Source organism: Lytechinus variegatus, chromosome 6, assembly GCF_018143015.1.
Source record: "Lytechinus variegatus isolate NC3 chromosome 6, Lvar_3.0, whole genome shotgun sequence".
NCBI lineage: Eukaryota > Metazoa > Echinodermata > Echinoidea > Temnopleuroida > Toxopneustidae > Lytechinus > Lytechinus variegatus.
The window spans coordinates 31,183,751-31,211,252 of NC_054745.1; the positions used below are offsets into that span (position 1 = coordinate 31,183,751).

General features: G+C 35.9%; 1 protein-coding gene across 1 annotated transcript in view; it reads left to right on the forward strand.

Moving 5' to 3' along the window:
- The window catches only part of LOC121417362 (sorting nexin-33-like), a 50,561-nt gene extending 24,226 nt beyond the window's left edge, over positions 1 to 26,335 (forward strand). The window contains 11 exon segments of the mRNA XM_041611046.1: positions 327 to 423; positions 1,693 to 1,818; positions 3,465 to 3,480; positions 3,483 to 3,578; positions 12,061 to 12,191; positions 14,280 to 14,383; positions 15,133 to 15,236; positions 15,788 to 15,865; positions 20,402 to 20,568; positions 23,222 to 23,336; positions 25,633 to 26,335. Of these exon segments, the coding sequence (XP_041466980.1) occupies positions 327 to 423; positions 1,693 to 1,818; positions 3,465 to 3,480; positions 3,483 to 3,578; positions 12,061 to 12,191; positions 14,280 to 14,383; positions 15,133 to 15,236; positions 15,788 to 15,865; positions 20,402 to 20,568; positions 23,222 to 23,336; positions 25,633 to 25,778 (1,180 nt within the window). The 3' untranslated portion in view covers positions 25,779 to 26,335.
- Positions 26,336 to 27,502: the final 1,167 nt, after the last annotated feature.

Consider the following 27,502-nt stretch of genomic DNA (forward strand, 5'->3'; position numbering starts at 1 on the left):
AACTGCTGCTATCAAGCTTATGGTGGAAAGGTGCGTTGTGTTCAGGGTTCCCAGCCCATCAGGGAAATCGGAAATTTATTTTACTCTTTCAGTCAGAAAAAAAAATCAGGGAATTTGATGAAGAGTACCTCAGATCAGGGAAAATGTCTCAAATGAGGGAAAATCAGGGAATTTTGATTGATCGGCTGAAAGGTTGGAAGCACGGTAGTCAGTCAGACTGTGTTGTGTTTTGTTACAGATCAGAACAACATCCATTGAATGACTTGTTTTGGTGGTTATGGTAAATTAATTTGTTTATCCTTATATATCTTTTTTTTCTATAATAGTCGTTTCTCAGTATTTGCGAAGACGGGGGGAGAGGCATATTTATTGGGAGCAGCATCGAAGAAAGGAGCATCGCCAGATGGAAATATCAGAATTATTGTAAGTAAATTTAATTGATAGAATGCTTGTTTTTGTTATTAATGGATATTATACCATACAGATAATTTGAAAAACATCCATTCTTTTATTCATACAACCCACTCCCTCAGAAAGCTGTATGTATTGATGAACTGATAGAAATGAAAAGGAGGTAAAACAGAAAAGAATACTGATGATGGTGAAGTGATATGAGTGAAGGAGCATAAAAACGTGGAAAAGAAATAGATGACAATTGGCCTCAAATTATTGATTGATTGGTGGTGATATTTTGCCTGATTGCTAAGAAAGTATGGATGCTTGTAAGCAAGCAACCAGAGGACTGACGGCTTAAGGTCCTCTCCGAAGGACCTGGTACTGAGGATTAATGCCTAATACCAAAGGGCACTAGCGTCCAAGTGGGAATCGAACCCGGGTCCCCAGAATATGAATACTCCGCTCTACCGACTGAGCTATCGCGCCTCCTATAATTATTGAATAATATGTAAACATTATTAGCTTTGATGAAATGATTTAAAATCAAATTATTGAATTAATGATTGATATTGAAGAAGCCATTTTGCCAAACTTCTTTTGATTTATAATCCTGTCTTAAAACTTTTTAAACATTCTAAATGTATTGGTTAATTGTGCTGGCCTGATTTTGCATTCAATTCTTACCCTCCTTATTTTGTTTTGTTTTGCACTTTCTTTGTAAATTCTACCGATGTCATCAGATTTAAGAATATAATTCTCTCACAGCATGAGTTTATGACATATTTAAAAATTATTACAGTACAGTTTTGAGAATGGTTATAATATTCCACATTATGTACCTGAGCTTTATTATTATAAATAAAGGAAAGCTTTTTAATTTTCATCATAACTGTATAAATGGTTTTAATGGTCATTCCTGTTTCTGTGTGTGGTGACTCCGGTAGGAACTCGGCAGGACAGCGTTTTGCTGGTAATCGTGAAGCTGGTATATTATCAACCGATTACCTTGCAAATCTTTAAGGCCTAGGTTAATCAATCATAGTGGCTGACCCTAGAGACGACAGATATTACTCTTGGGCCTTTTTATCAAAGTGGAGACAATGGCAGAGTGGGGATTCGAACTCACAGCCTTGCGATTGCGAGTCCAGTGCTATAAACCATTGGACCACATGACCCGACATTTGTCTGAGCATTGAATTATTTGTGCTCTTCTGCCCTTTTGTACGTTATTATACATTTTTAAAAATAGTCATTTGTATATTTTTTGTTTGATTTTTATTTCTTTTCTGCCGATAGGAAGCAGAGGATGGTCCAAGGTGGGAAGAGACGGTGGATAAATACACATGCGAGATTAAGAACCCCAAGAAAGAAAGCAAACTGAAGGGAATGAAAAGCTTCATCGCCTACCAAGTTACACCATCAGTAAGTTGTCTTAAAATAGAGTGATTGATAGAGAGATATTATAGATAGAGAGGGAGAGAGAAATATAGAGATGGGGCTGAGCAAGGGAGGGGGGAAGGGTGCAAAGTGGGGGATAAATACACACGTGAGATTAAGAATCTTAAGATAGAAAGTAAACTGAAAGGATTGGAAAGCTTTATCACCTACCAAGTTACACCATCAGTAAGTCACCTTAAACGACAAGTCCACCGCAACAAAATGTTGATTTGAATAGAAAGAGAAAAAATCCATCTAGCGTACCACTGAAAATTTCATCAAAATTGGATGTAAGATAAGAAAGTTATGACATTTCAAAGTTTCGATTAATTTCACAAAGCATTCATATGGACATCCTGATCGGTTTGCTTATGAGGAGACTGATGACGTCATCCACTCTCTATTTTTCTTCTTTTTTATTGTTTATTCTAACTTTTTCCTCATTGTCAAGTGAAATAACGATTAGTTCCTCTCTGAACATGTGGAATTGGCATTGTTTGATACCATTTGGTTGAGTCAAGTTGGTCCTTATTGTCAAATCTGTAAAAAAATGAAATATTGTATAATTCAAACAATAAAATACAAAAGAAGAGTGATGGACATCACTGAATCCTTCATTTGCATGTCACTGAGTTGTGCATATCACTGTTTTGTGAAAAATAAGCAAAACTTTAAAGTGCCATAACTTTCTTATTTCATATGCGATTTTGATGAAATTTTTAGCTAGTTTGATTTTTCTCTAGTATTTAAATCGACATTTTTCTGGGGTGGACTTAGCCTATTATCTAGGCGGAGGCTGCAGTTATTGTCTTTGCTGTTATGCTTAACGTAAGCAATACGTCTGATCTGGCGAGACTACGCATTTGTGGCTGCGAAGCGCATTTGTTACAATAACTGCAGCCTCCACCTAGATTATAGGTTAGGGTGGACTGGACATTTAATAAAGTGATTGAGAAATAGATATGAAAGATAGAGAGAGATAGACATACATGTAGATGGGCAAACAGATCAAGGGGGGAGAGGCGAAAAAAAGGATTGAGATTACATTTCCAACTGCACAACATTCAACGCAACATCATTATCAGCTTTGAGTTGTTGAAGCAAGACGGCATGAGGGCCTTGTGAGTGGTCAACCTATTATTGGATGCAAAAGAAGAAACATGTAACATTTTCACGTATTTGCTCAAAATAGTTGAGGCATATATGCTTGAATGATATGCATTTGGGGTAAGGCCTTTCAATCAATATTGCAAGTAGATTGATGCTCCCTTAATCAATTCTAAGTCTTGCAATTAACACTGGCGGATTTCGTTAAAACAGAAGTGTGCCCCCCTTTGAAATTTAAAAGTGAAGACCTTTTATTTATTTATTTTTTAAAATTATTTTGTTGCTTGTCAAATTTTTCCTCGAGAAAATGTGTCCCCCTTTCTCGAAAAATCCTGGATCTGCCCCTGTAATTAATCACATATGATCACTTGTATAGACAACTGTAAACTGATTATCTTCAGTTATTCATTGCTCTATCATTTGTATATTTGCAATTTATTGCGAATAATTTTCTTGCAACACCCCTTGATTACTTAAAAGGACTCTTGGGTTATGGTTATTAATTTATTTGTCTTCCTTGTTAGAATACTGGCATTCGGGTGAGCGGAGATATAAACATTTTGACTGGCTGTACGAGAGGCTAGCGGAGAAGTTCACACTTATCATTGTTCCACCACTCCCAGACAAACAAGTAACAGGTGAGGGAATGCAGTGATTTTGTCCTTTTTATGTGAACGGAACTGTTGCCTTTTCCAATATTTTTTTCACACCATGATGAATACTGTGACCGAATTATTGTGATGTCGGGATGCATCTTCTCCCAAAATGATTGTTGATTTACATACGTGTTCCATTTTATTGTCTCACCTGCGAAGCAAAGTGAGACTATAGGCGCCGCTTTTCCGGCGGCGGCGGCGTCAACATCAAATCGTAACCTGAGGTTAAGTTTTTGAAATGACGTCATAACTTAGAAAGTATATGGACCTAGTTAATAAAACTTGGCCATAAGGTTAATCAAGTATTACTGAACATCCTATTAGAGTTTCATGTCACATGACCAAGGTCAAAGGTCATTTAGGGTCAATGAGCTTAGACCATGTTGGAGGATTCAACATCGAAATCTTAACCTGAGGTTAAGTTTTTGAAATGTCATCATAACTTAGAAAATATATGGACCTAGTTCATGAAACTTGGACATAAGGTTAATCAAGTATCACTGAACATCCTGCATGAGTTTCACGTCACATGACCAAGGTCAAAGGTCATTTAGGGTCAATGAACTTTGGCCGAATTGGGGATATCTGTTGAATTCCCATCATAACTTTGAAAGTTTATGGATCTGATTCATGAAACTTGGACATAATAGTAATCAAGCATCACTGAAAATTTTGTGCAAGTTTCAGGTCTCATGATTAAGGTCAAAGGTCATTTAGGTCAATGAACTTTGGCCGAATCGGGGGTATCTGTTGAATTACCATCATAACTTTGAAAGTTTATTGGTCTAGTTCGTTAAACTTGGACATTAGAGTAATCAAGTATCACTGAACATCCTGTGCGCGTTTCAGGTCACATGACCAAGGTCAAAGGTCAATGAACTATGGCCGAATTGGGTGTATCTGTTGAATTACCATCATAACTTTGAAAGTTTATGGATCTGATTCATGAAACTTGTACATAAGAGTATTCAAGTATCACTGAACATCCTGTTCGAGTTTCAGGTCACGTGATCAAGGTCAAAGGTCATTTAGGGTCAATGAACTTTGGCCGAATCGGGGGTGTCTGTTGAATTACCATCATAACTTTGAAAGTTTATTGGTCTAGTTCGTTAAACTTGGACATTAGAGTAATCAAGTATCACTGAACATCCTGTGCGCATTTCAGGTCACATGACCAAGGTCAAAGGTCAATGAACTATGGCCGAATTGGGTGTATCTGTTGAATTACCATCATAACTTTGAAAGTTTATGGATCTGATTCATGAAACTTGTACATAAGAGTAATCAAGTATCACTGAACATCCTGTTCGAGTTTCAGGTCACGTGATCAAGGTCAAAGTTCATTTAGGGTCAATGAACTTTGGCCGAATCGGGGGTATCTGTTGAATTACCATCATAACTTTGAAAGTTTATTGGTCTAGTTCGTTAAACTTGGACATTAGAGTAATCAAGTATCACTGAACATCCTGTGCGCATTTCAGGTCACATGACCAAGGTCAAAGGTCAATGAACTTTGGCCGAATTGGGTGTATCTGTTGAATAACCATCATATCTCTGTAAGTTTATTGGTCTAGTTCATAAAAAGTGGACATAAGAGTAACCATGTATCACTGAACATCTTGTGCGAGTTAGAGTAGTATTCAAATTCAGCACTGCTGCTATATTGAACTGCGTGATGCAGGTGAGACGGCCAGAGGCATTCCACTTGTTTTCCCTCTATCTACAGTCGATGAAATTTGATTATTCACCTCATAAAGCGCAAGTGCAGGTTTTCAGTCTTAAAAAAATGAGAATAAAAACTGAGAATACCAAGAATTTTCTGATCCACTCCAATCACCGAATGTGCGTCGTTTTGGCAGTGCGAAAGCAAATTGCTTGTGATATTCTCAAAAGGAAATACTTGTTGAATAGTACTTGACCTTGTAAGAAGTGCATGTATGTGAACTGTTGTAAAAAGAAGGCACTTGCATAAATTATGTTTACTTTTGATGTACATGTATTTCCCCCAATGTCACGGTATTCTCGCGGTGTGAAAGCAAGATTTGAAGTACTTCCCTACCCAGTGATTACTTTATTTCCAAATCGTCTAATGCCAATTTGTCCAATTGCCACCTCGTCTACTATCATTTGGTCTTTCATCAGTTCGTCCACTCACCACATGGTCTACTTTCATTAAAGTCTAATGCCATTCCGTCTAATAACCAGTTGGTCCAATAGCCATTTAGTCCATATACCATTTGGTCTAATTGAACTACATGTAAGTGTTAATTGTGCAAAATAAATGAAATGAAAATGGGTGTCAGACCAACTTGTTATTGATAAAGTTGTGATTGGACCAAATGGTTTTTGGACAAAATGTTGATGGACAGGATGGCACTAGACTAAATGTAGACCATGTGGTGAATGGACGAATCGAAGCGCAGTGGTGTAGCGGTTCTGACTCTCGACTTGTAATCAGAGGGTCGTGTGTCCTTTGGCAAGGCGTCAATCCACAATTTGCCACTCTCCACCATGGTGTTAACTGGGTACCAGGAAGAATTCGAAAGACTATGCAGTATGCCGAGTGATTGAGTCTTGGAACTCTTGTTGGAATGCTCCCCAGGGAAGTTGCACACATTATATGTGGGCTTGCAAGGATCCGATGACCGGGGTAATAACATATCTGTAAAGCGCTTTAGAGATATTGTTAAAGCGCTATATAAATGCGGAATATTGTTATTATTATTGGCAATTTACCTTCCTACCTACATGTACTGTATTACAGGGCACTTGGGCTGTTTTGAATCATACTCCCTATCTGAACTAATCAGAACAGGGATCTGTTTCATAAAACTTGTTATGATAATAAGTTTACAATAACAGTTAAAAGCTTCTGAAATCCTTTAATCTGCTTGGCTGATAGTAAATTTGTTATAGAAATTGTGCACTTGTTATTTTAAGAAGTCTTTGTGAAACTGGACCCAGATAGTGCTCTGTGCAACTTTGAGACCCCTCCAAAAAAAGACAAAGAAAAAAGTCCTACTCTGATCGGTATGAATGTAGAAAAATAATTAGCAGTTATAAGAGGCCTTAAACTAGTTCTCTAAAATGTACAAAACAGATGTTTTAGTAATCCGGTCGGCTCAAAAGCACCTCTTACCGTGTTTCGAAAGTTTTTATGTGAGATAATGTTGGGGTTTTATGACTGATTCTCTATGATTTATGGCAGTTTGAGACAGGTTTCTTATCAGACAGTGCATAGGTGATTTATTGTGTAGCTTTTATGATGGTGGGCCCCAAGTCTGTGCACCTAACAATTTGAGTTAAGATTTAACATGAATTTCTTCTTATTTCACAAAATGTTTTGGTTAATAGTGTTCCTTATATTATTAAGTGTAAGTGTACCAAATTTCTTATTAAAAAAATGAAAGAAAATATAGGATTTTCTTGAAAAAACCTCAGGCAGTCATTTTCAGATTGAAAAAAAAAATGGTACCCCATGTCTGCGCACTCAGTCACTTTGCACACGATTCTGGGATTTTGATGACAAAGGCTGCATTTTGAGGCCGTCAAATGAAATGCCCTGAATTCATCATTTTCCACCATTTTGAGTCAGATTTTTTTATGAATACCTGTCTATGTATTTGAGCATGATCGGTTCATCACGGACGGACATTTGATAGATTTTGAAAGTTTTGAAGGCTTGTAACAAATTAGGAATAAGATGAACAAGGTTCCTTTGTGTTTTATAGTGAAGGGTAGGACATAGTATGCTGAATGATTAAAAAAGTTTGTTGCCATGGTTACCTACAAACACAGGTATCCACTAAATGTGCCATATCACGGACGGACAAGATAGAAATGTGGTTTTTAGAATTTTTGTACATTTTTATTGTTTCTATCTAAACAGCTTTACATGGACCAATTATTGTTAATGCACCTAACACTCGGGTATGTTAGCTTCTATGTTCAGCATATTGAATTCTTAACCGATATCAAACTTCCGAGAGAATTGCAAATATTTTCCATCACGGACGGACATCATGGACGGACATCACGGACGGACACAATTAAAATACAATGGAAGTACTCTGTAAAAAGTTCTTAGTACTTTTTTGGTAAACAAATGCAATTGTTTTGATGATTTGTACATATTTTAATAATATTAAACAGTATTAGTTGCACAATCAAGTTGCTACAACTTCAATCAAGTTGCTGCAACTTGATTTAAGATTTAGCAACTTGATTTCTATGCTAGACGCACAGTATAATCTAGACATACGATTGCTCTTAACACATTTCTTGTCAAAATCGAACGTAAAGAATAGGTGATGTACAACTGTATAATAAAAAAAAATAAAAAACGTAAAAAGCCATTGATATGCAGGCAGAAAGGAGCAAATTCACATGACAGTCCTTTTACTTTCAGAAGATGTTAGTATTCATAGAGAATTACATGTAGCAAGTGAAAAGACTTTGAATGAAAAATTGACATCCTGGTTCTTCCCGCATACATTTTTTACATAGTTTATGTGGCTCAACTTACCCAAGGCGATGGCACAACTTACCCCACAGATGGGTCAAGTTGAGCAATTTGACATCCTTTTTTTCAAAGGTCACAATGACATTCAGCGTGGGGGTAGAAAGTTATATATAGGTGAAAAATATTTCCCAAGAATCAAATTTAAAGGTAAGGTACTTATTTCTACAATATTACTAGTCATATCAATTCTAACGTGCAAAATGCAAAAAGTGTCACAACTTACCCCGCCTTCCCTATTGTCTTTTTAAAGTGTAGAATACAAGTAGGTTCAAAATCAACAGCTAGTTGATTATTGATCATGTTGATACAAGTATTTTTATGATCATGATGATTTTAGGCATTAATTTTCCAAGAGCAAAGATGTTTTTTTAAGGTCCAAAAACTAAATCTAAAAGATTAACAGGTCACTGATCCTTATGCTTGTTTGTTGGATCAACACTTGTCAGGGGCTCTCTTTAAATCCATCTTTTGCATATATCAAAGCGGAGACACCCCATAACATCAACAGCCCTCATGTATTTAGGCCCTGACTGAATCCAAAATTGAAATTGATATTCCAATCCAAAGCTTAACTTCTAAACACTACATTGCAAGCTTTATGCATTTTCACAGTTTACCAGATAAGCGATTTGCTTAAAATTAGCTCCAAAATGGACTTCGAAAAAAGGTATTCATGTAATTTTCACAAACCTATGTTCTGTTAGAAGCATTGTGAATCCATAAGTTTGTACATGGAAAATTGATTTTTCTGCTTATCAGATTATGCATTGCATTCTACTTCTCCATCACTTTCTGCAAGCTTGAATTGATGAAATCTACAGCTTTGGACTTGTTCTTGCCATACTTTGTTTCCCGCTTTTTTGGCATATACATGTACATGCAGCTTTTCAACTCTATCTGCATTCCAATAATGCTTAACAATTTTCCTGACAACAATATAGCCCCAATAACGGCCAAACAAAGATATCACAAAGTATTGTGAAGAGTTGTAGGCTTATTCCATTTGAGTTCTGAATAATTCTCAGAGCCATTTTTCACTGCAATTAGAAGCTAAAATTAAACTCATAATCTGCTCAGCAAAGTTTCTCATTTGCATATATGAATCTCTACAAGTATTTCACTCGTCCGTCCGTGATGAAATTAATGTCCGTCTGTGATCATTTTTCATTGATTTATTAAATGCATAAAATGTATGGATTTTAGCTATGTTCAAATAAAATGATGAACAGTGTCCAGTGAAATACTTCTACACACTTTTATTTCTGTTTCTATTCTGATAAAGAATAAAAAGCTGAGTCCATAGACATTATCCTAATAAAAATGATCACGGACGGACATTAATTTGATCACGGACGGACGGAAATGTTAACATCTACAAGGAAAGTTTACTTCCCATATTTTTTTCCTACTAATTTATGTTTGATGATAGATTAATGTTCAGAGTGCAAGACCATTAAAAAAATTGGAGTAACTTTGAAAACAATAAAACTAGAGTGAAATGAATTTGAGTGAATTAACTTTGTCCGTCCGTGATCAAATTAATGTCCGTCCGTGATCATTTTTGACTGACTTTATGATATGGATAAAATGTATGGATTTTAGCCATGTTCAAATAAAATAATGTACAGTGTTTAGAGAGATACCTCTAAACCTTTTTATTTTTTATTTCTACTCTGATAAAGAATAAAAAAACTTTTCATCTTTTTTTCCATCACGGACGGAAATTTCAAAATGGAAATGTTAACACCTACCAAAAAAAATTAGTTCCCAATATTTTTTTTCTACTATATTATGTCTGATAATAGAGAAATGTTCAGAGTGCAAGAACATCCAAACCAAATTAGAGTAACTTTAAAAACAATAAAACTAGAGTGAATTTAACTTGAGTAAAAATGTCCGTCCGTGATGAGAGGTAGCAGCACCCCCATGAATAAAATGGACTATTCCGGTACTTTCGGAATCATCAATCTTCATGAAACTTAGTTTTTTGAAACCTGAGATATCAAAGATTATTTTAAAAGCAAATTTGATTAAAGTACCTCAAAAAAAAATTTTCACCTCAATGCGAACCCTTAACCGATCATGCTCATTTTATGTGTAAGGTTTGTGCTCGTTGCATATCTTCTTTTACTAGAATCACGCAGATACGCGGGTGCGCAGACATGGGAGACCGCACAGACATGGGGAACTGACCATATTCATTCAAAGTTTGATCATAAAACATAGCATACTGGAAAGCCTTTGAGACAGTGCATCATGTATGAAGTAAAGACAGGTTAAAAGAAGGGAATTCCAATTTGATTCTTAATTGGAATTGTGACAAACTCATGCCTTTATTTTCCTCATTTTCCTGCCCCCTTAAAAACATAAAATTCAAGGGATGGGTAATTACCCTATAAATAAAGTACAGTGAAACCTAAAATAAAAAAAGTTGCCGGATGGAGAAAAGTGATTTTATTAGCTTCACATTACACCCATACCTACAGGTAATCAAGCTTAACCACTTGAGAAATATCCTTAATATGGTTCTAAAGGGCTATATTTATCCATATTTTATCATAATAACTTTCACTTTTACAGTTACAAAGCCAGTTATTGCCATTACACATTTATTGATGTGTAATAATTATACTTCCTATGTTTTTATAGGTCATATTTAATAGTGATTATTTTTAGTCTGAAGAGAGTGAAAATCGTAAAAGATATCGTGAGACTTTCACATAAAAGCATTTTGCAAAATCATAATTATCCTTGGTTTACCTCTTTCTCTTTCATCACTATGTATTCTTTTTAAAACTGATCTCTTTAGATTTAACTATATACATGTACATGTACTTATACTCAGAGTGAATCTGAATTTTGTTGGCTTGCTGTTAATTGTCATAAAGATTGCAAAATCAGCAAGATTATCATGCAAGAATTAGATATTCTACTTCAAGAGAATAGAAATGAAAGATACTTGAACATTTTTCCTCTTGTGAATTTCACTATAATTTTTTTTACAAAATCTTTATCCATTCATTTAAAAGAATATATAACTTTTAAATGTAATCTTCTTAATTGAGGAGGTTGTATATAATAGTATATTTAATTATCTCATGTAATGATTAAAAGAGACATTTTTTGGTACCCTAACCTGTCAAATGTTGCCATTTTACACATATGTACAATTCCAATCAAAATAAAGATTTTCCTATGCCTCTTGTGAAGATAAAGGCATTATCAATAACATCCCTAACGGATTAACAAAATCTTTAATAATATCCTTTCATTTAAAAGAATAATTACAAAAATTTTGTAAATCCGAAATTTAAGGTGAAGCAATGAATGTAATATTTTTACCCACATCTACATGTATATTGGCATACAGTGGTGCACAACAGTTAGTGAATGCCACCACATAATGAACAGATTTAAAGTGTTCAAGTTCTGCCATGTTTAAGATATTTAATTGTGAAGTCAGATGATAAAATATATAGCGTTCAATAAAGTATGTTTCTCTTGGAGATCGAAGATTGTAGTGTGGTCTATATAGGAGTGCATTTTGTGGTGGGGGTTCACTAACTTTAGAGCAAAAATTACCAGTATCAATGCTGCAATAAAAAAATGCAAGATTCATAGAACATATCAATATTTCAGTTGTCATTAGCTGCGTGTAGTTGTTTATTCAATGGCGGACTATAAATATCCTGGCTATATATGTAGCTCCATCGGCTCAAGGCACTTGTAGGAATCAAGGAATTAATCCTCCCGAGTACCCATTCACATCACCTGGGTTGAGTGCAGCACAATGTGGCTAAATTTCTTGCGGAAGGCAAACACGCCAGGGCTGGGATTCGAACCCATGTCCCTCTGAATTAAAGACAAAAGAGTCGTACTGTAACCAATAGAACACAACGCCCCCATTCAATGGGATATTTTTTCTTTTATTGGTTTCAATAGGTCGTTATGAGGAAGCTTTCATTGAGAAGAGAATGGATCAGCTACAGAGGTGGATGAACAGAATGACCGCACATCCTGTGATTGGGCCTAGTGATGTCATGATGCATTTTATTTCATGTACAGACGAAAAGGTTAGTGTGTCTCCTATCCCTTCTTCCCCCTTCCTATTCCTTCATCCCGCATACATTCGTAATTCTGAATTTTCGTTATTCTGAAGGTTCGGATATTCCGAAGGTTCGTTATTCTGAAGGTTCGTATTACCGAAGGTTCGTAATTCCGAAGGTTTTTTAGTCCGAAAACGAAATGAGGTTCGTAATTCCGAAAACGAAGTGAGGTTCGTTAATCCGAAAACGAAATGAGGCTCGTAATTTTGAAGGTTCGTTAGTCTGAAAACGAAATCATTTCGTTTTCGGACTAACGAACCTTATTTCGTTTTTTGGATTAACGAACTTTCAGAACAACAAAGCTTATTTCATTTTCGGATTAAAGAACCTTCGGAACAACGAACCTTGTTTTGTTTTTGGATTAACGAACCTTCGGAATTTTGATCTTCACTTCGTTTTCGGAATTACGAACGTCATTTCGTATTCGTACTAACGAACCTTCGGAATTACGAACCTTCGGAAATACGAACCTCCGGAATAACGAACCTTCGGAATAATGAAGCTTCGGAATTACGAATGTATGCGGGAAGGGGTTGCACACACGACTTACCATCCCAAATTGCCGTTCAAAATGCAATTCTATTCATTGCGCTCAGTAAAAAATGAAGGTGAAAATACGCGTATAGCCTGCTGGCTACATGTGCAATGCTGCCTGTGGTCAATATTTTTGCTCCCTTTTCATAGGTTACTGCAGGGAAAACCTCTTCTTTTTTCATATTTGGGCTAAACTCTGAGGCGTTGTACAACACAAATAGCGAATATTCTTACTTGTGCAATGGTGTGAGATTTCGCATTCGGTGTTTGTTGTGGCTAAAGGAAGAGGCACTCTATTCAACTGGGCTAATGCCTTGTTGAATAGAGCATCTTTCTTTCACCTCATGCGAAATCTCGCATGATTGCACTCGTGCCTATTCGCTATTTCTATATTGCAGATCTCTTCCTCCCCCTTCTCTTCCATTTTCCTAAATTCTTTCGCTTCCTCTCCTATCTTTTCTATCTTCGTCTCCCCCCAATTACCCCCCTTTCCTTCTTATCTTACCCCGATTGCTCATCCTTTCTTTCTTCTTCTTCCTGTACAGACTGCCATTTGCATACTATCTTACTACTTGTGCTTGTCAAGTGCTTTGTACTGACTGCATAAGAAACGTTAGCGCTAACAGAGGCCCTGCAACAACCGTCAATGTGGCAGCGATGCCCAATGTTACAAGAGTGCATTACTACAAATTGAAATTAATATGATTTTGACTTAAACAATTCAAAAGATGTGACTGAGCTTACTGTTACAGTACTGCTCTGTTAGGCTCAAAGCATCTCTGTGCGGCTGGCACAGATGAACAGTGCCTGTAAAAACCTCCACAAATCTATGTGTGGCTTAAAACAGAATGAGGCCTTAACGAAGCCTCCTCTGCTGCACCTCCTGCTTTCCCCCCATTTACTACCTGTTTCTCCATCTCTTCTGCCCTTCCCCCTTCTTTTCCTCCCCTTCCATCTCCTCTTCCTCCCCCTTCCTCCCCTTCTCCTTTTCCTACCCTTCCCCCTTTTCTTCCACCCCTTCCTTTCACTGCCTCTTCTTTTCCCCCTTCTTTCATTCCCTTTCTACCTCCCTATTTTCGGTGACACGACATTTTATTCGGTCTTAACATCTCAAAGGGTATAGGAGTTACATGTAGGATTATAATAGAGCTTTTGGTTCAGAATGATGCAAAAATTATGATAAGGGTTTATTTAGTTATGGAACTTAGATTCTATGTTTGGCTTTACGTGCAGATTTTCCATCGGAGCAATTGTCGCAGGAGCAGATGTCATGGAACCCTATTTTCACCCCCTTTATTCTTTTCTCTTCCTTTAATACTCCTCTATCTCTTTCCCTCTTTTACATTATATCATGTATATAAAGCTGTCTTTCTTCTTTTGTGTTTTTCCACTCTATCCTCCTTTGTCCCCCCCTTTTCATCACCGGATCATGACTGCACGAGGTTGGTGTGGTTGATTGTTTTACACTTCGATTGTCTTACATTTACCAAACATATGTATATATTTTTTATATCTTTGTAGCTCTGGAAACAAGGGAAGAGGAAGGCAGAGAAGGATGAATATTTAGGAGCAGCTTTCTACCAAAACATTGAACCCCCTTCCAATAATCTAGACCTTGCAACCATGTGAGTATGAAAAACGGATGGAGCCACCCCGAAAATTTGCTTGTCCGTTGTATCCGTTATAAATACGAACCTTTGGAATATCCGAACCTTCGGAATAACGAAGCTTTAGAATTACGAATGTATGCGAGTGTTTTCATATGCAAGCAGCTTTCCTACAAATTGTATGGTTCTAAAAACCCATGAAATCTAATTATACCTTCAGTATATATCAATAGACAAATCATTTCACACCCCCTTCTAAAGAAGGAAAAAGTAATCAATTATTAAAAAATTGAAATTTATGCATTTTATATTTCATAACATACTGTACGAAGCAGCTGCATGTATATGACATCACAAATCAAAAACTTAAAATTATAATAACTTTCTTAACCCTTAGCGCGCTGATGTTGCAATCTTGCACATTCCAACAATTAAATTCAGCATTCGTAATAATTATTTTTCTCCCGTACCTTCTAATAAGACAGGCATAAAAGCAATAGTTCATTGGATAACATCTATATAATAATGATAATAAGCAGCAATGGTGGAATATGGAAATCGTGAATTCATTAGAGAAAATAACATGGAAACCATTGTCATTATTATCCCCCCAAAAAATTAATTCAGCGTGCATAGAGTTAATCTTCTATTGATTTTCCTCAAAACTTCACCACTATTTTTTCTACTATTTTTTCTGCTATTTTTGCAACAAATATTTGGTCAGTGTCTAGTTCCCCTTTAACTTGTGTTTTTTCTTCTCCCGACAGTGAGAGGCAGCATGACACGTTCACGCGTTTTACCAAGAGCTTCGACACCAGTGTGGCACAGATATCACAAGTTATACACGACTACAGCAAGAAACATTTAGGACGTGAGTCACAAGCTTAAAAAAGCAGCGACAGTAAACACTGATTTCAGGGGCGGATCCAGGATTTTCCAAAGGGGGGGGGCATATATTTCCGAGGAAAATTTGACAAGCCAAAACAATTGAAAAAGAAATAAAAAAGGTCTTCTCTTTAAAAGGAAGGGGGGGGGGCTACCTTCTATTTTAACAATATTTTTACATTACAAATTGTAATTTGCTTCTTAAAAGGGGGGGGGGGGTCACTTCTGTTTGAATGGCATTTTTACATTACTAATTTTAATCTTATATTTACCGTGCTCTTTCCTGATTCATCGATGGTGAAGACAATCATCTATGTATTTATACTTCCTAGACAATTATGAATGATTTGAGAGCAAAAATGAGCTGAAATATGATTTCTCTCCTAGCTGTTTATGATTTACATGTAACAATTGGCTCTCCATACTTACTTTAACCCTGAGTTTAAGTTAAACCCGACTTCAGAATACAGACCCATGTATTTGTACCTATCAACTGAAGAGAAGACTTTACCAATTATTTTTTTTTTCAACTCACAGCTTTCAAGAGAGAATACCAGAAAATCGGCAATTCCTTCACCGAGTTAGCAACGACCTTTAACCTCGATAACAGGCCGAGTAAGTTTTCCTTATCGGTATCTGTATCAAATGTTCTTGCTTGCATCTCTATATGTCCTCTTTTATATTCTTTGAGTCTTCCTTTTTCGTCTTTTTTTTTCCTTGTTTATTAAAAACGGCAGATGAGTAAGATACTCATTGTGGCATGGTCGAGAATGTAAAAATATAATTTCAAATACGCATACTGAATTATATTTTTTATGGGGAAGTATTTTAGTAATATAGAGAGAATTGTATGCATTTGCACTTTATAGCATGTGAAAAAGCATGAACAGCTGTTAGTCCTTTATATTAGATTTTGATGACAATATATAGAGATGCCAACTAGATAAAAAGCACCATTTAGTTTCCTTTCCATTTGAAGTTGGGATGATTTGATTAACACTGTATACATTTTTATATGAACTCAATGAATTTATATGTATTATAATGGCATGTAAAACGAGAACAAAAGTATGGGTTTTTTTAAAGAAAAGAAGAGTTCTTGCATGATTTCAATTTCTATCTTCTAAGTCTTGTAGCACTGGGCATTAAAGTGAAAGAAAAAAAATATGGGAAGGAAGGAAGATGATGATGATGATGATGTTGATGATGGTGAATTGTGCTTCTACTGCTGTTACTATTATCTGCTGATGATGGTGATGATGATTGTGACAAAGATGATGATGGTGTGTTGTGATGGTGATGATGTTGCTACTACTGGTGATGATGGTGATGATGACGACGATAATGGTGATGATCATGATCAAAACAGTGATGTTGCTGGTGATGGTGACGTGGTGACGATGATGGTGATGATGATGATGATGACAGTGATGGTGATGATGATGATGATGATGATGCTAGCAACGACGATGATGGTGATGGTGATGATGATGACGATTAAGATGATGATGATGATGATAGTAATGATGGTGATGATGATGATGATGGTGATGATGATGCTAGCAATGACAGATGATGATGATGGTGGTGGTGATGATGCTGTTACTACTATTACTGCTGCTGCTGCTGTGATGACATTGATGATGATGATGATGATGATGAGGCTAGCAACGGTGATGATGTTTCTTATTTTTGTGATGATGGTGACAGTAATACTTCACACTTGTGAACTGCAAGTCTGCAACCACTTTCCTGGATGATTATTATTTGTGAATGAAATAAATATGCATGATGTATTAACCATCTTTTTCTGTTCCCCCTTCCAATACGTGGTAAAGTCCCGTTTTCAGAGACCCACAAGGGATTTATTTTGTTACTGATATGAATATGCATGATGTAATAACCATCTTTGTCTCCTCCCCCTTCCCTTATATGGTAATACCCCGTTTTCACAGACCCTCAAGGAACCGATGATCCGCCACAAGGTAGAGAAATATCCAAGCTTTTTATTTTCAGTTCGTTTTTTATTCATTTCTGCATTTTATTTCATCATTTCTGTTTCCATCCCTCTTCATTTGCAAATTTCTTTCTCTTATATTTTCATTATATCTGGAGGGAGTTTCATAAAGCTGTTCGTAAGATACGAATGACTTTACGCACGACTGGTGACCATTCTTGTGCTAGGTGATATCCCTAAGCAATTGAGTTATGACCTAAGAACATGTTCCAGTCGTGCGTAAAGTCGTTCGTAACTTTACGAACAGCTTTATGAAAAACCCACCAGTTCATCTAATCACTATGGGTAAGAGTATGGTCACCAATAAAAAAAATCATGCAATAATTGAAAGCACATTTTGTCAAATGAGCACTATAAGCTGACTAATCATTTATTAAGAACACTCATGAATATTCATATAATTGGGAGTATAATGTGAATTCATAATTAGTTCCCTTTTTTATAATTTTCTCGGAATATGATAAATCAAGCAATCAAGTGATGGATATATGTACATCAATTTATTATTTTGATTTGAAAATAAAATAAGTAAATGTCTTACTCAAATCTGTCGAATAGATATCTAAAGAATTGCAATCATGAATGCCAATGATTTTTGTTTTGCTTTTCATAATTTAGATTATATTATTCAAATAAAGATAAATTGCCATAGTTATTGATTGTTTCAATTCTTGCAATAAGCGTATCACTCTTGCTTTTTCTACAGTATTTACTGGGCAGCATCATCTAACATTCAATGCATTTTATGATAGAATTTTTAAAGAATTTTATCCCGAACATTTTTTCCGATCAAAAGTAGCAGTATTTTACATGGGGGGGGGGGGGGTCATTAAACGAGGTCTGAATAATGATTTTAAAAAGAGAGTTTTTTAGCTGCTATATTTTTACCTCAAAATGGCTTCCCCATATCTGCGTTATTAATGTTTGCTAAAAAAATTGCCCTTTTCAATTCATTCTCATTTTTATTTTTTTTTTTTGAAATATTTTTTCCCTCAAATGGTTTGGGAATCTTACTTTGTATGTTTATTCATTTCTTCATTATTCATTTGAACACCTATCATGGCTTGTGTATTAAGTTTTGCACTCTTAAATTCATCATCATTTCATTTATTTCTGGTGCTTACATTTATTTTTTGGTGGAATAATTTCTTCTATCTTTGCCTAAGCTTGCTTTTAATACTTATCATTTGGTAAATTTTTGTTTTATTTGGATATTTCTCAATTGAATTCTCAATCAAGGTTTGAAATCGCTGAACGCTGTTTCTTTTTTTAATGGCGTGCAACAAGCTACTGGACACACGGCCCAATGGTGACACGACATTTGCTCCTGCGACGTTTGCCCCGGTCTTAAAGAGAAATTCCAGTAGTTGCAGTAAACACTGATTTCATGAGAAAGTCTGTAAAACAAGGCTTAATTGTCGGTATATCACCGAGGATCTATATCTGGTAGAGTTACATTAACTGATCTTTGTGAAATCTTGAAATCTACGCTGAAAAATGTTCACACCGAAGATCCCCAACACAGATAATCGCACTTGGGATAATGTATAATTATTGCTTAGAGCGTCCGGCCCGACGCTCTACCCGAATCCTGTGCTTATTTGCTGATTTCTCAGCAATTACATAATTTCTTCCAGAATCCTTTGGCACATGTTGCGTTTTATTTATACAAACAGACACTTTGGTGGTCATTTCATTGGATTCTGTACGAACTCATTTTGATATCGTTACCAAAACTAGCATTTACCTTTAATATCTCGGAGAGCATGGGGTTGGAGTTAGGATTCTAATAGAGTTTTTGTAAAGATAAGGATTAGGGTTCATTTAGTTTTGGATGTTGGGTTTCATGTTTGGCTTTAACACTAAGATTTTTCATCAGAGCAATTGTCGCCAGAGCAAATGTCATGGAACTGACCCAATACTTGGGCCAGGGTATTTGGTCTTTAGAAGCTCACACAAACAAGATCTTAGTCAATTCAGCACCTTTATTATGCCATTGCGAAGTTCTACCTAAAGACCTAACACATACAGTAGCACAACACCATCCATGTACAGTGTGTCTAAAAAATATGAACTTTGCTTTGAAATGGCTGCCAAATAAATAAAATACTAGTACACACACACGCACACATATCACAATTGGGATGGGAGAATGCTTTTACTTTATACTACATGGAAAGGTACATGTAAGAAACTGAACTTTCAAATGAAACTAAAAGGTTTATTGGCTTTTAATATACAGTATATAAGCCTCCTCCCCCACCCACTAAGTAATAAATTTTCTTTTGTTGGCACCTATTTCAAAAGTATATACATTTTTTCTTTGAGACCCACTGTATTTTTGGACAGTTTTTCAACTTGATAACAGTTGGTAGGGAACAACATTGCATTAAATGTCCTGCCCTGCTTTTTAATACCAGACGCAGGAAATAAGATGTTGTTATTCATTAACAAAATCTGTTTGACCATATCATAAATATACCAAAATGGACTGACACATTGCAATATGCTAAAGTTTGGCCAAACTTTGGTTGTTTTGCCCCATTTTGTTTGCCATAAACATAACTGGATGGGCCAGAATCTCTAATTTCCTCCACTGTTATTGAAATTGATTAATTGAATAGCGCCATCTTGTGGTAAGATTGAAAAATATTGCCCCATGAAAGAGACTTCCCCTTTGCAATTTTAATATCTTGTTTTCCAAAATGAAGGATTTTTTTTATCATGAAGGCATTTTGTTTTTCTTGACAGATGATATTATCCTGTTATTTCAACCTTATTTTCTTTCTCAACGTTTTTTTTTCTTCTGTGTAATAAATTAGGAATATTATACAAAGCTGTGAAATATGTGTGGCACATTGACACTGCAAAATAAACTAACAAAAGAGCAAGTTATGCCACATTGACAACATTACCATTGAAGAAAATTGATAAAGCAATTACTGCAAGATGTCTCTTTTTTCTATTACCGCTTCTGAATAAAATGCAAAATTCTGCCATTTTTATCTTCTTTTTTTCCCCCAACCAATTTGTTTTTCTCTGTGTGTTGTTGATTAAATAAAACTGGCCAGATACCTTTTTTTTCTTTTTCTACTTCTCATTGCCCCAAACTACTTCTACATTTTCGTTTTTAGAATCCGTTCAACTGACGGAAGCACTCAACTTCACCGGAAAGACGTACGAGGAGATCGGACAGCTGTTCTACGAGCAACCGAAATACGACCTTCATCCGTTTGAAGATTTCTTGAAGGAATACGGCGGAATGATGTCATGCTTTCCCGATATGATACACTTTCACAAGGTTTGACTTTTTTTACTTTGTCAAAATTAGAAATAACATTGTTTCCAATAAGCCAGTTCGTAGTTCCTTTCTGCGCATGATCAAAAGATTGCACGCATGATCAGTGGAAGGTCATTTGTACAAAAGTGACATGGTGGTTTAAAATCTAATGAGATAAGCACCAACTGTGATGTCTTGATTAATCATATATTCTTTTGAATTGTGGTTTTCATGTACCGGTACTTCCACGAAAAAAACAATGCTCCGCGAACGACTGGTATTTTACAGTTTGCCAAGTACATTGTGCGGCATGCTGTGATATGCATTCAAAGTAGGAATGCAACAAATAACTTCATGAAGTGTTCCTTGGTGTGCTGTTCTAGTCAACTGGTCTATTAAATTTCTACATCCTGCTATGTAAGGCAAGCTTAAGTTATATCTTGCTTTGAAATCTGCCTATCATAATGAAATAAATGAAAGGTCATTTGACCATAAGTGTTCCTTAACCACTTGACTGCGTAGCACGTAATATTACGTGCTAGACCTATCTTCTGTTTGAGGTGTCAGCACCGCGGTGTTAATACCCCTACGATAAAAACAGCGCGTGTTTATCAAATTTTAGACTATGGACACCAGATGGCGCTATTCCATAAAAGTTATCTAAACTTTTGTAGTGATTTATATGTTTGTATTCACTTTGCCATAGTCAAAGTGTGCGACGCTCAGTTCAAAATGGCAACTCGCAGTGGAGAAGTGAAACAGAAGGATTTTGTCGAAACTTTTAACGATAGGAGTGATAAATTTAGTGCAAGATCTGGGTCAGAAGGTCAGAGGATGATTTTTTTAATGGATATTGGAAATAGTGATGAGGAAAGTGATGTGATTATATAGAATTTGTTCCCCCAAGTTGCTGTCGGTTGTAGTCCCAAATTGTAGTCCCATTCAGTAGCACCAGGGGGTCAGTGCGCATTACAGCCTATAGCAGTCAAGTGGTTAAGTAACTACGAACTGGTCTATTTGATCATTTTTATTTGTCTTTCTTTGGCCATTTGCTGACATTCGATTCTGAAACTATTGATGTGAGGGGCTATAACCTCTCTGTGATTGAACCAATCTCTGTAATATTGACATGTGCTTAGTAAAGATTATTGAAGCCAGCCTGTGTTAAAATATTGTTCATTACTGTTCATTAGTATTGTTCATTACATTCATTGTTCATTGTGGAGTGTTGTGGCCCAGTGGATTAGTCTTCAGACTTTGAAACAGATGGTCGTGGGTTCGAATCCCAGCCATGGCATCATTTCGTTCAGCAAGAAACTGATCCACAATGTGCTGCACTCAACCCAGGTGAGATAAATGGGTACCGGTAGGAAGTAATTCCTTAAATAGCTGTGTGCGCTATGAACGCCTAGCTTAGCCGGGTAATAAGGAGCGCTTTGAGCACCTAACAAGGTGGATATGTGCGCAATATAAATACCCTATATTATTATTATTACGACCGGGTCTACTTTGTGGAATGCCCTTGTAAAGGCTTTGTCAGTTTGTTTTGAAACTCAGTTTTATTTACTGTGTATGTGTTTTGATGTAAAGGCATATTTTAAGACTAGAGAACACCTTCTAATGGTTCTTATTCTCATCATCAAACCTAAGTTCAACCTTCGTCTAAATTAGAATTTTAGACTGCACTTCTATGGGTAGCTGGATTCACAACACTTCTTCCATATTCGTGGCAAATATAATATGTATATTTACATTCATTATTATTTTTTTATTTTCATATTCTCATTTCACGAGTCCAATTATTTTTTTTGACAATTGGCACTCCATAAAAGTATGGTCTTAGTTAACCCAGGGTTAACTAAACCATGGCTATCAGAATGTTCATTATTTTACTTCTATTTCAGTATTCCTAGTATCTATTTTTTGAGGGGTCCACATTCTACAAGCTTTGCTTTTCAGTGGACCCCTCCATTCTTCTTAGTATATATAATTGTATTGACTTAATTATATTTCAACTTGACATGAATGTTAATTTATATTTAAATCACTTATGGAATATGCTTATCATTTTTTTTTTCAATACTGAATTTTGTTCATGCTTTTTTTTAAATTGAATCAACCTATCTTGTATTATGTTGAAGAATGAAAAATAAATTGAATTGAATTTGGTTCAGTGACATTTGCTCTGGCGACAATTGCTCCGGCGACAATTGCTCCGCTGTAAATTCCACACTAATGGAATGTCAACCCTGGATTAGGCAGTATACCCTATCCTAAACCTAACAGTGTTGTGGCTCAGTGGATAAGTCTCCGGACTGTGAACCACAAGGACCGGGGTTCAAATCCCACCGCAGCACTAGCGTCCTTTGGCAAGGCGTTTATCTACATTTGCCACTCTCGACCCAGGTGTAGTAAATGGGTACCCGGTAGGAAGAAATTCCTTGGAATGCTCGATGCGCCCGATCAGGGTAGCCGTGCTAAAGCCGGGGTAATAGTATGCAGCGCTTAGAAACATTTGTATTAAGCGCTATATAAATGTTGCATATTATTATTATTATAAACCCTATTGCAACCCTTACCAACATCTTAGATGAAATGAATTGTCGCAGGAGCAAATGTCGTATCAGCAGAATACCATCCAATGTGTTTTTTTGTTTGTGTTTTGACGCAACAGCACACGATACAGACGGTTAAAGAATGTCAGAAGCAGCGAGAAGAACAGAAGATGGATTTTGAGGAAGCCGAGGCCGTCAAGCGACGAGCTGATGTCATCTCTTATGCAATGATGGGTAAGAAATTTGATATTCACAGTGGGAGTTTGATATTCACGATGGAAGTTTGATATTCACAATGGAAGTTTTCACAATGGAAATTTGATATTCACAATGGAAGTTTGATATTCACAATGGGAGTTTTGATGTTCACAATGGAAATTTGATATTCACAATGGAAATTTGATATTCACAATGAAAATTTGATATTCACAATGGAAATTTGATATTCACAATGGAAATTTGATATTCACAATGGAAGTTTGATCTTCACAATGGAAATTTGATATTCACAATGGGAGTTTGATATTTACAATGGAAGTCTGATATTCACAATGGAAATTTGATATTCACAATGGAAATTTGATATTCACAATGGGAGTTTAATATTCACAATGGAAATTTGATATTCACAATGGAAATTTGATATTCACAATGGAAGTTTGATATTCACAATGGAAATGTGATATTCACAATGGAAATGTGATATTCACAATGGAAATTTGATATTCACAATGGAAATGTGATATTCACAATGGAAATGTGATATTCACAATGGAAATTTGATCTTCACAATGGAAATTAGATATTCACAATGGAAGTTTGATCTTCACAATGGAAATTTTATATTCACATTGGAAATTTGATATTCACAATGGAAATTTGATATTCACAATGGAAATTTGATATTTACAATGGAAATTTGATATTCACAATGGAAATTGATATTCACAATGGAAATTTGATATTCACGATGGAAATTTGATATTCACAACGGAAATTTGATATTCACAATGGAAATTTGATATTCACAATGGAAGTTTGATATTCACAATGGAAATTTGATATTCACAATGGAAATTGATATTCACAATGGAAATATGATATTCACAATGGAAAGTTGATATTCACAATGGAAATTTGATATTCACAATGGATATTTGATATACACAATGGAAATTTGATATTCACAATGGAAATTTGATATTCACAATGGAAGTTTGATATTCAAAATGGAGGTCTTTAATTTTCACAGCCTAGCCCCTGATGGAGATTATTTATATTCCCTTTAGAGAAAAATGTTCCTGGTATTGCATCCCAATTGTCTTGACATTCTTTTAGACTACTACATAAAAATTCATTTGTGTAGCAATGACTACTACTGTTTTGTAATATTGTTATGTTTGATGATACTTGTCTAGTTCACCTAACTGACCCTTTACTCTTAACCCTAAAAGGCCCCCCTTACATTTTTCACGATATCCGCCATGCGTAATTTTTCAACTTTTTAATTCAAATCTCGCGCAACTTTTGAGACAAAATTTGCGCCCGGGTACGGGATTAGGAAATTACGTAACATTATGTAATTGCATGTCAAACCCAAAACTGCTCAAAAACATGAATTCATGTACAAATCCAATGGAAATAGTGTATTTAGCCAATATTCATAAATGTATCATTTCTACGTTTAATGATTAAATTTGATTAATTTTGTCTTGTTTATGATCAAAATTAAGTCTGCAACAATTTCAATCGAAAAAAACAATATAAAACAAAAAGGCGAAAAAACACAGAAATACGTAAGAAATTTTAAAAACAATAAAATACCTGAGAAAAAAATTGCATCACCCATTTTTTTTTAAAGTACATTTCATCAGGATCCTACAAAGAGTCTGTGAATAAAAAGTTAGCAGTTTTGAGGCAGTATGATATTTGATTAGAGTAAATGTTTTATTTGATGAATAATTTAGCATAATTAATTCTTTGAATTAAAAATCTTAAAAAAAAAAATAACCCTACAGCCTTGCAAATTTTTGCGTTGCATGCACTATCGAAGGCCGAGATCTAACGGGGGGTCCCTGGCTGTGAGATGGATCCAAATAACCCGACTCTGGATTAAAGGTATTGTTTAACTTTATGAGCAGCAGATTTAAAAAATTCTCAAACCAAGATGAAACATGTGTACAAGTGCATGTATAAGAACTAATAAACCCTGAAAACAACCATTATTGAGAAAGAAAAGCTAAAACTACAAGGCAAACCCCGATTTTGTAAATAGGCGTCTTATAGACGCCTAAATAGTACACATAAGTGTATGGGATGAAATTAAGATGGTGTTTCCGGTCACTTTATACTTCAGTTTTTGAAGCACTAAATAAATATTTTCGAATGGAATTTTTTCTGGGCTTCATTTTTGTAACATATCACAGACACAGGTGACAAGTGTGACCTTCTAGCTCAGATTTTTATAAGTCAAACCAATGTTCACCAATCACTTTAAACCATCTAGATTTTTTTCTTTTGCTTTCTTCAGCGGAGGTGAACCACTTTCATCGGGAGCGTGTAGAAGACTTTAAGTGGATGATGCAAGTCTACTTGAAGGAACAAATCAAATTTTACAAGAGCCTCACGATCAAGCTGGAAGAGGCCCTTCAAAAGTACGACGAACTTGATCGGTAAAACCATCTCAAATATCTCACGCAAGAAAGGAATGAACTTATAGCGACAGACCCGGAGTGCTTCGGTCTGTGGCGGAACTCGCTCGCTCGCATGCCATGGTGTTAACTCTTGATACTTTCATCTATCATTCAATCATTAAACGGATGACTCAACAGAGGATATACTGCCTTGATCAGGATGGAGGGATGTACAACTTGGACAGAACCAGATGAGGAACCGTGCCATTAAGCCCAGGGGGGTGTTTCACAAAGATTCGAGCATGACTTCGAGCCGCACTTCAATGCTGACACATACATGATACGAAACGCGCAATCTTATTGATCGATTCGCAGTAGTGCGCATTCTCATGGCATGATCTGTTTCACAAAGATTTGAGTATGACTTCAAGCCGCACTTAAATGCTGATGCATACATGACATGAAACGCGCAATCTTATTGATCAATTCGCCGTAGTGCGCATTCTCATGGCATGATCTGACCAATGCGGTGATGTCTTGTATACCGCACGTAACTAGGCATTTTAGTCATACTGAACTCTTTGTGAATCACCCCCCCCCCCCCCCAAGTTATGAAATCTGGGCCCTGTTGCATAAAAATTACTATTATGTTAGGTGTGCCATACTACCATGGTAACACTGATAAACAGCCAATCAAAATCCAGGATTCCATGAAAGATATATGTACCATTGCATGGCAAAGCTACACGTACCATCATGGTAACCTTTATGTAGAGGGATCCTGGGCTGGGCCTGTGAGTTATCCGTAAAGTTATGAATGATTTTGCGCAAAACTAATACTGACCCTTTCAATTTGTGCGTTAAGTCATGCTTTAGACTTACTGACCAGCTTTATGAAAAGCTTGAAGCCTGAAAATATCAACTATTATAATTTACGTTTGTTATTTTCAGTTTAAGTTTATTGGAGAAGATATATATATATATTTATATATATTTCAATACAACTGGATATTGTATACATTTTTTTATGATATCGCCGTCACAGTAACTTCTTCACATAGATCTAAACTCTTGATTTGCGATCTTCTCAATTTTCTATAATCACTGATTTATGGCTTTTTCAGTGTTTGAAATGTTTTTTTGAGGATCCATCCTTCTGAATATTTGAAGGTGGTATGTTAAAGCATGTGTGGGATTTAACCCATACCCCCCCCCTCAAAAAAGGTAATGGTTGTGGATTTTTCTATTTAGGTAACTTCTGTAGGAACTCGGGGCGCAGCTATCTACCACATTAACGCCAGTCTCGTACAACGTATTATGTAAGGAACATTTTATTTAATTTTAGTTAATCAGTCATGCCGTTACAGTTGGTGACCTTATAGACAGTAATTACTCTCAGGTCCTTTTTGGTAAAAGCGTAGGCAATAGCCGAGTGGGGACTTGAACTAATAACCTCGTAATCATGAGTCAGATGCTCTTACCACTAGACCACATGACCGTCATCTTGGATTACTGTAAATACTCGCTGGTCCGTTTGTGGTTTAAATTTAGGCAATAGTCGACTGGGGATTTGAACTTGCAACCTCGTAATCATGTCTCAGATGCTCTAACCATTAGACCACATGACTGTCATCTTGGATTACTGTAAATCCATATTATTTCACAAGAATCTGTTAAAGTATCCTAACACTGCCATGACAGAGTACTTAAACCACTACAATGCCTTCAATTCTAGACTACGTCTCAAAATTAAATTGTAATCCGCGG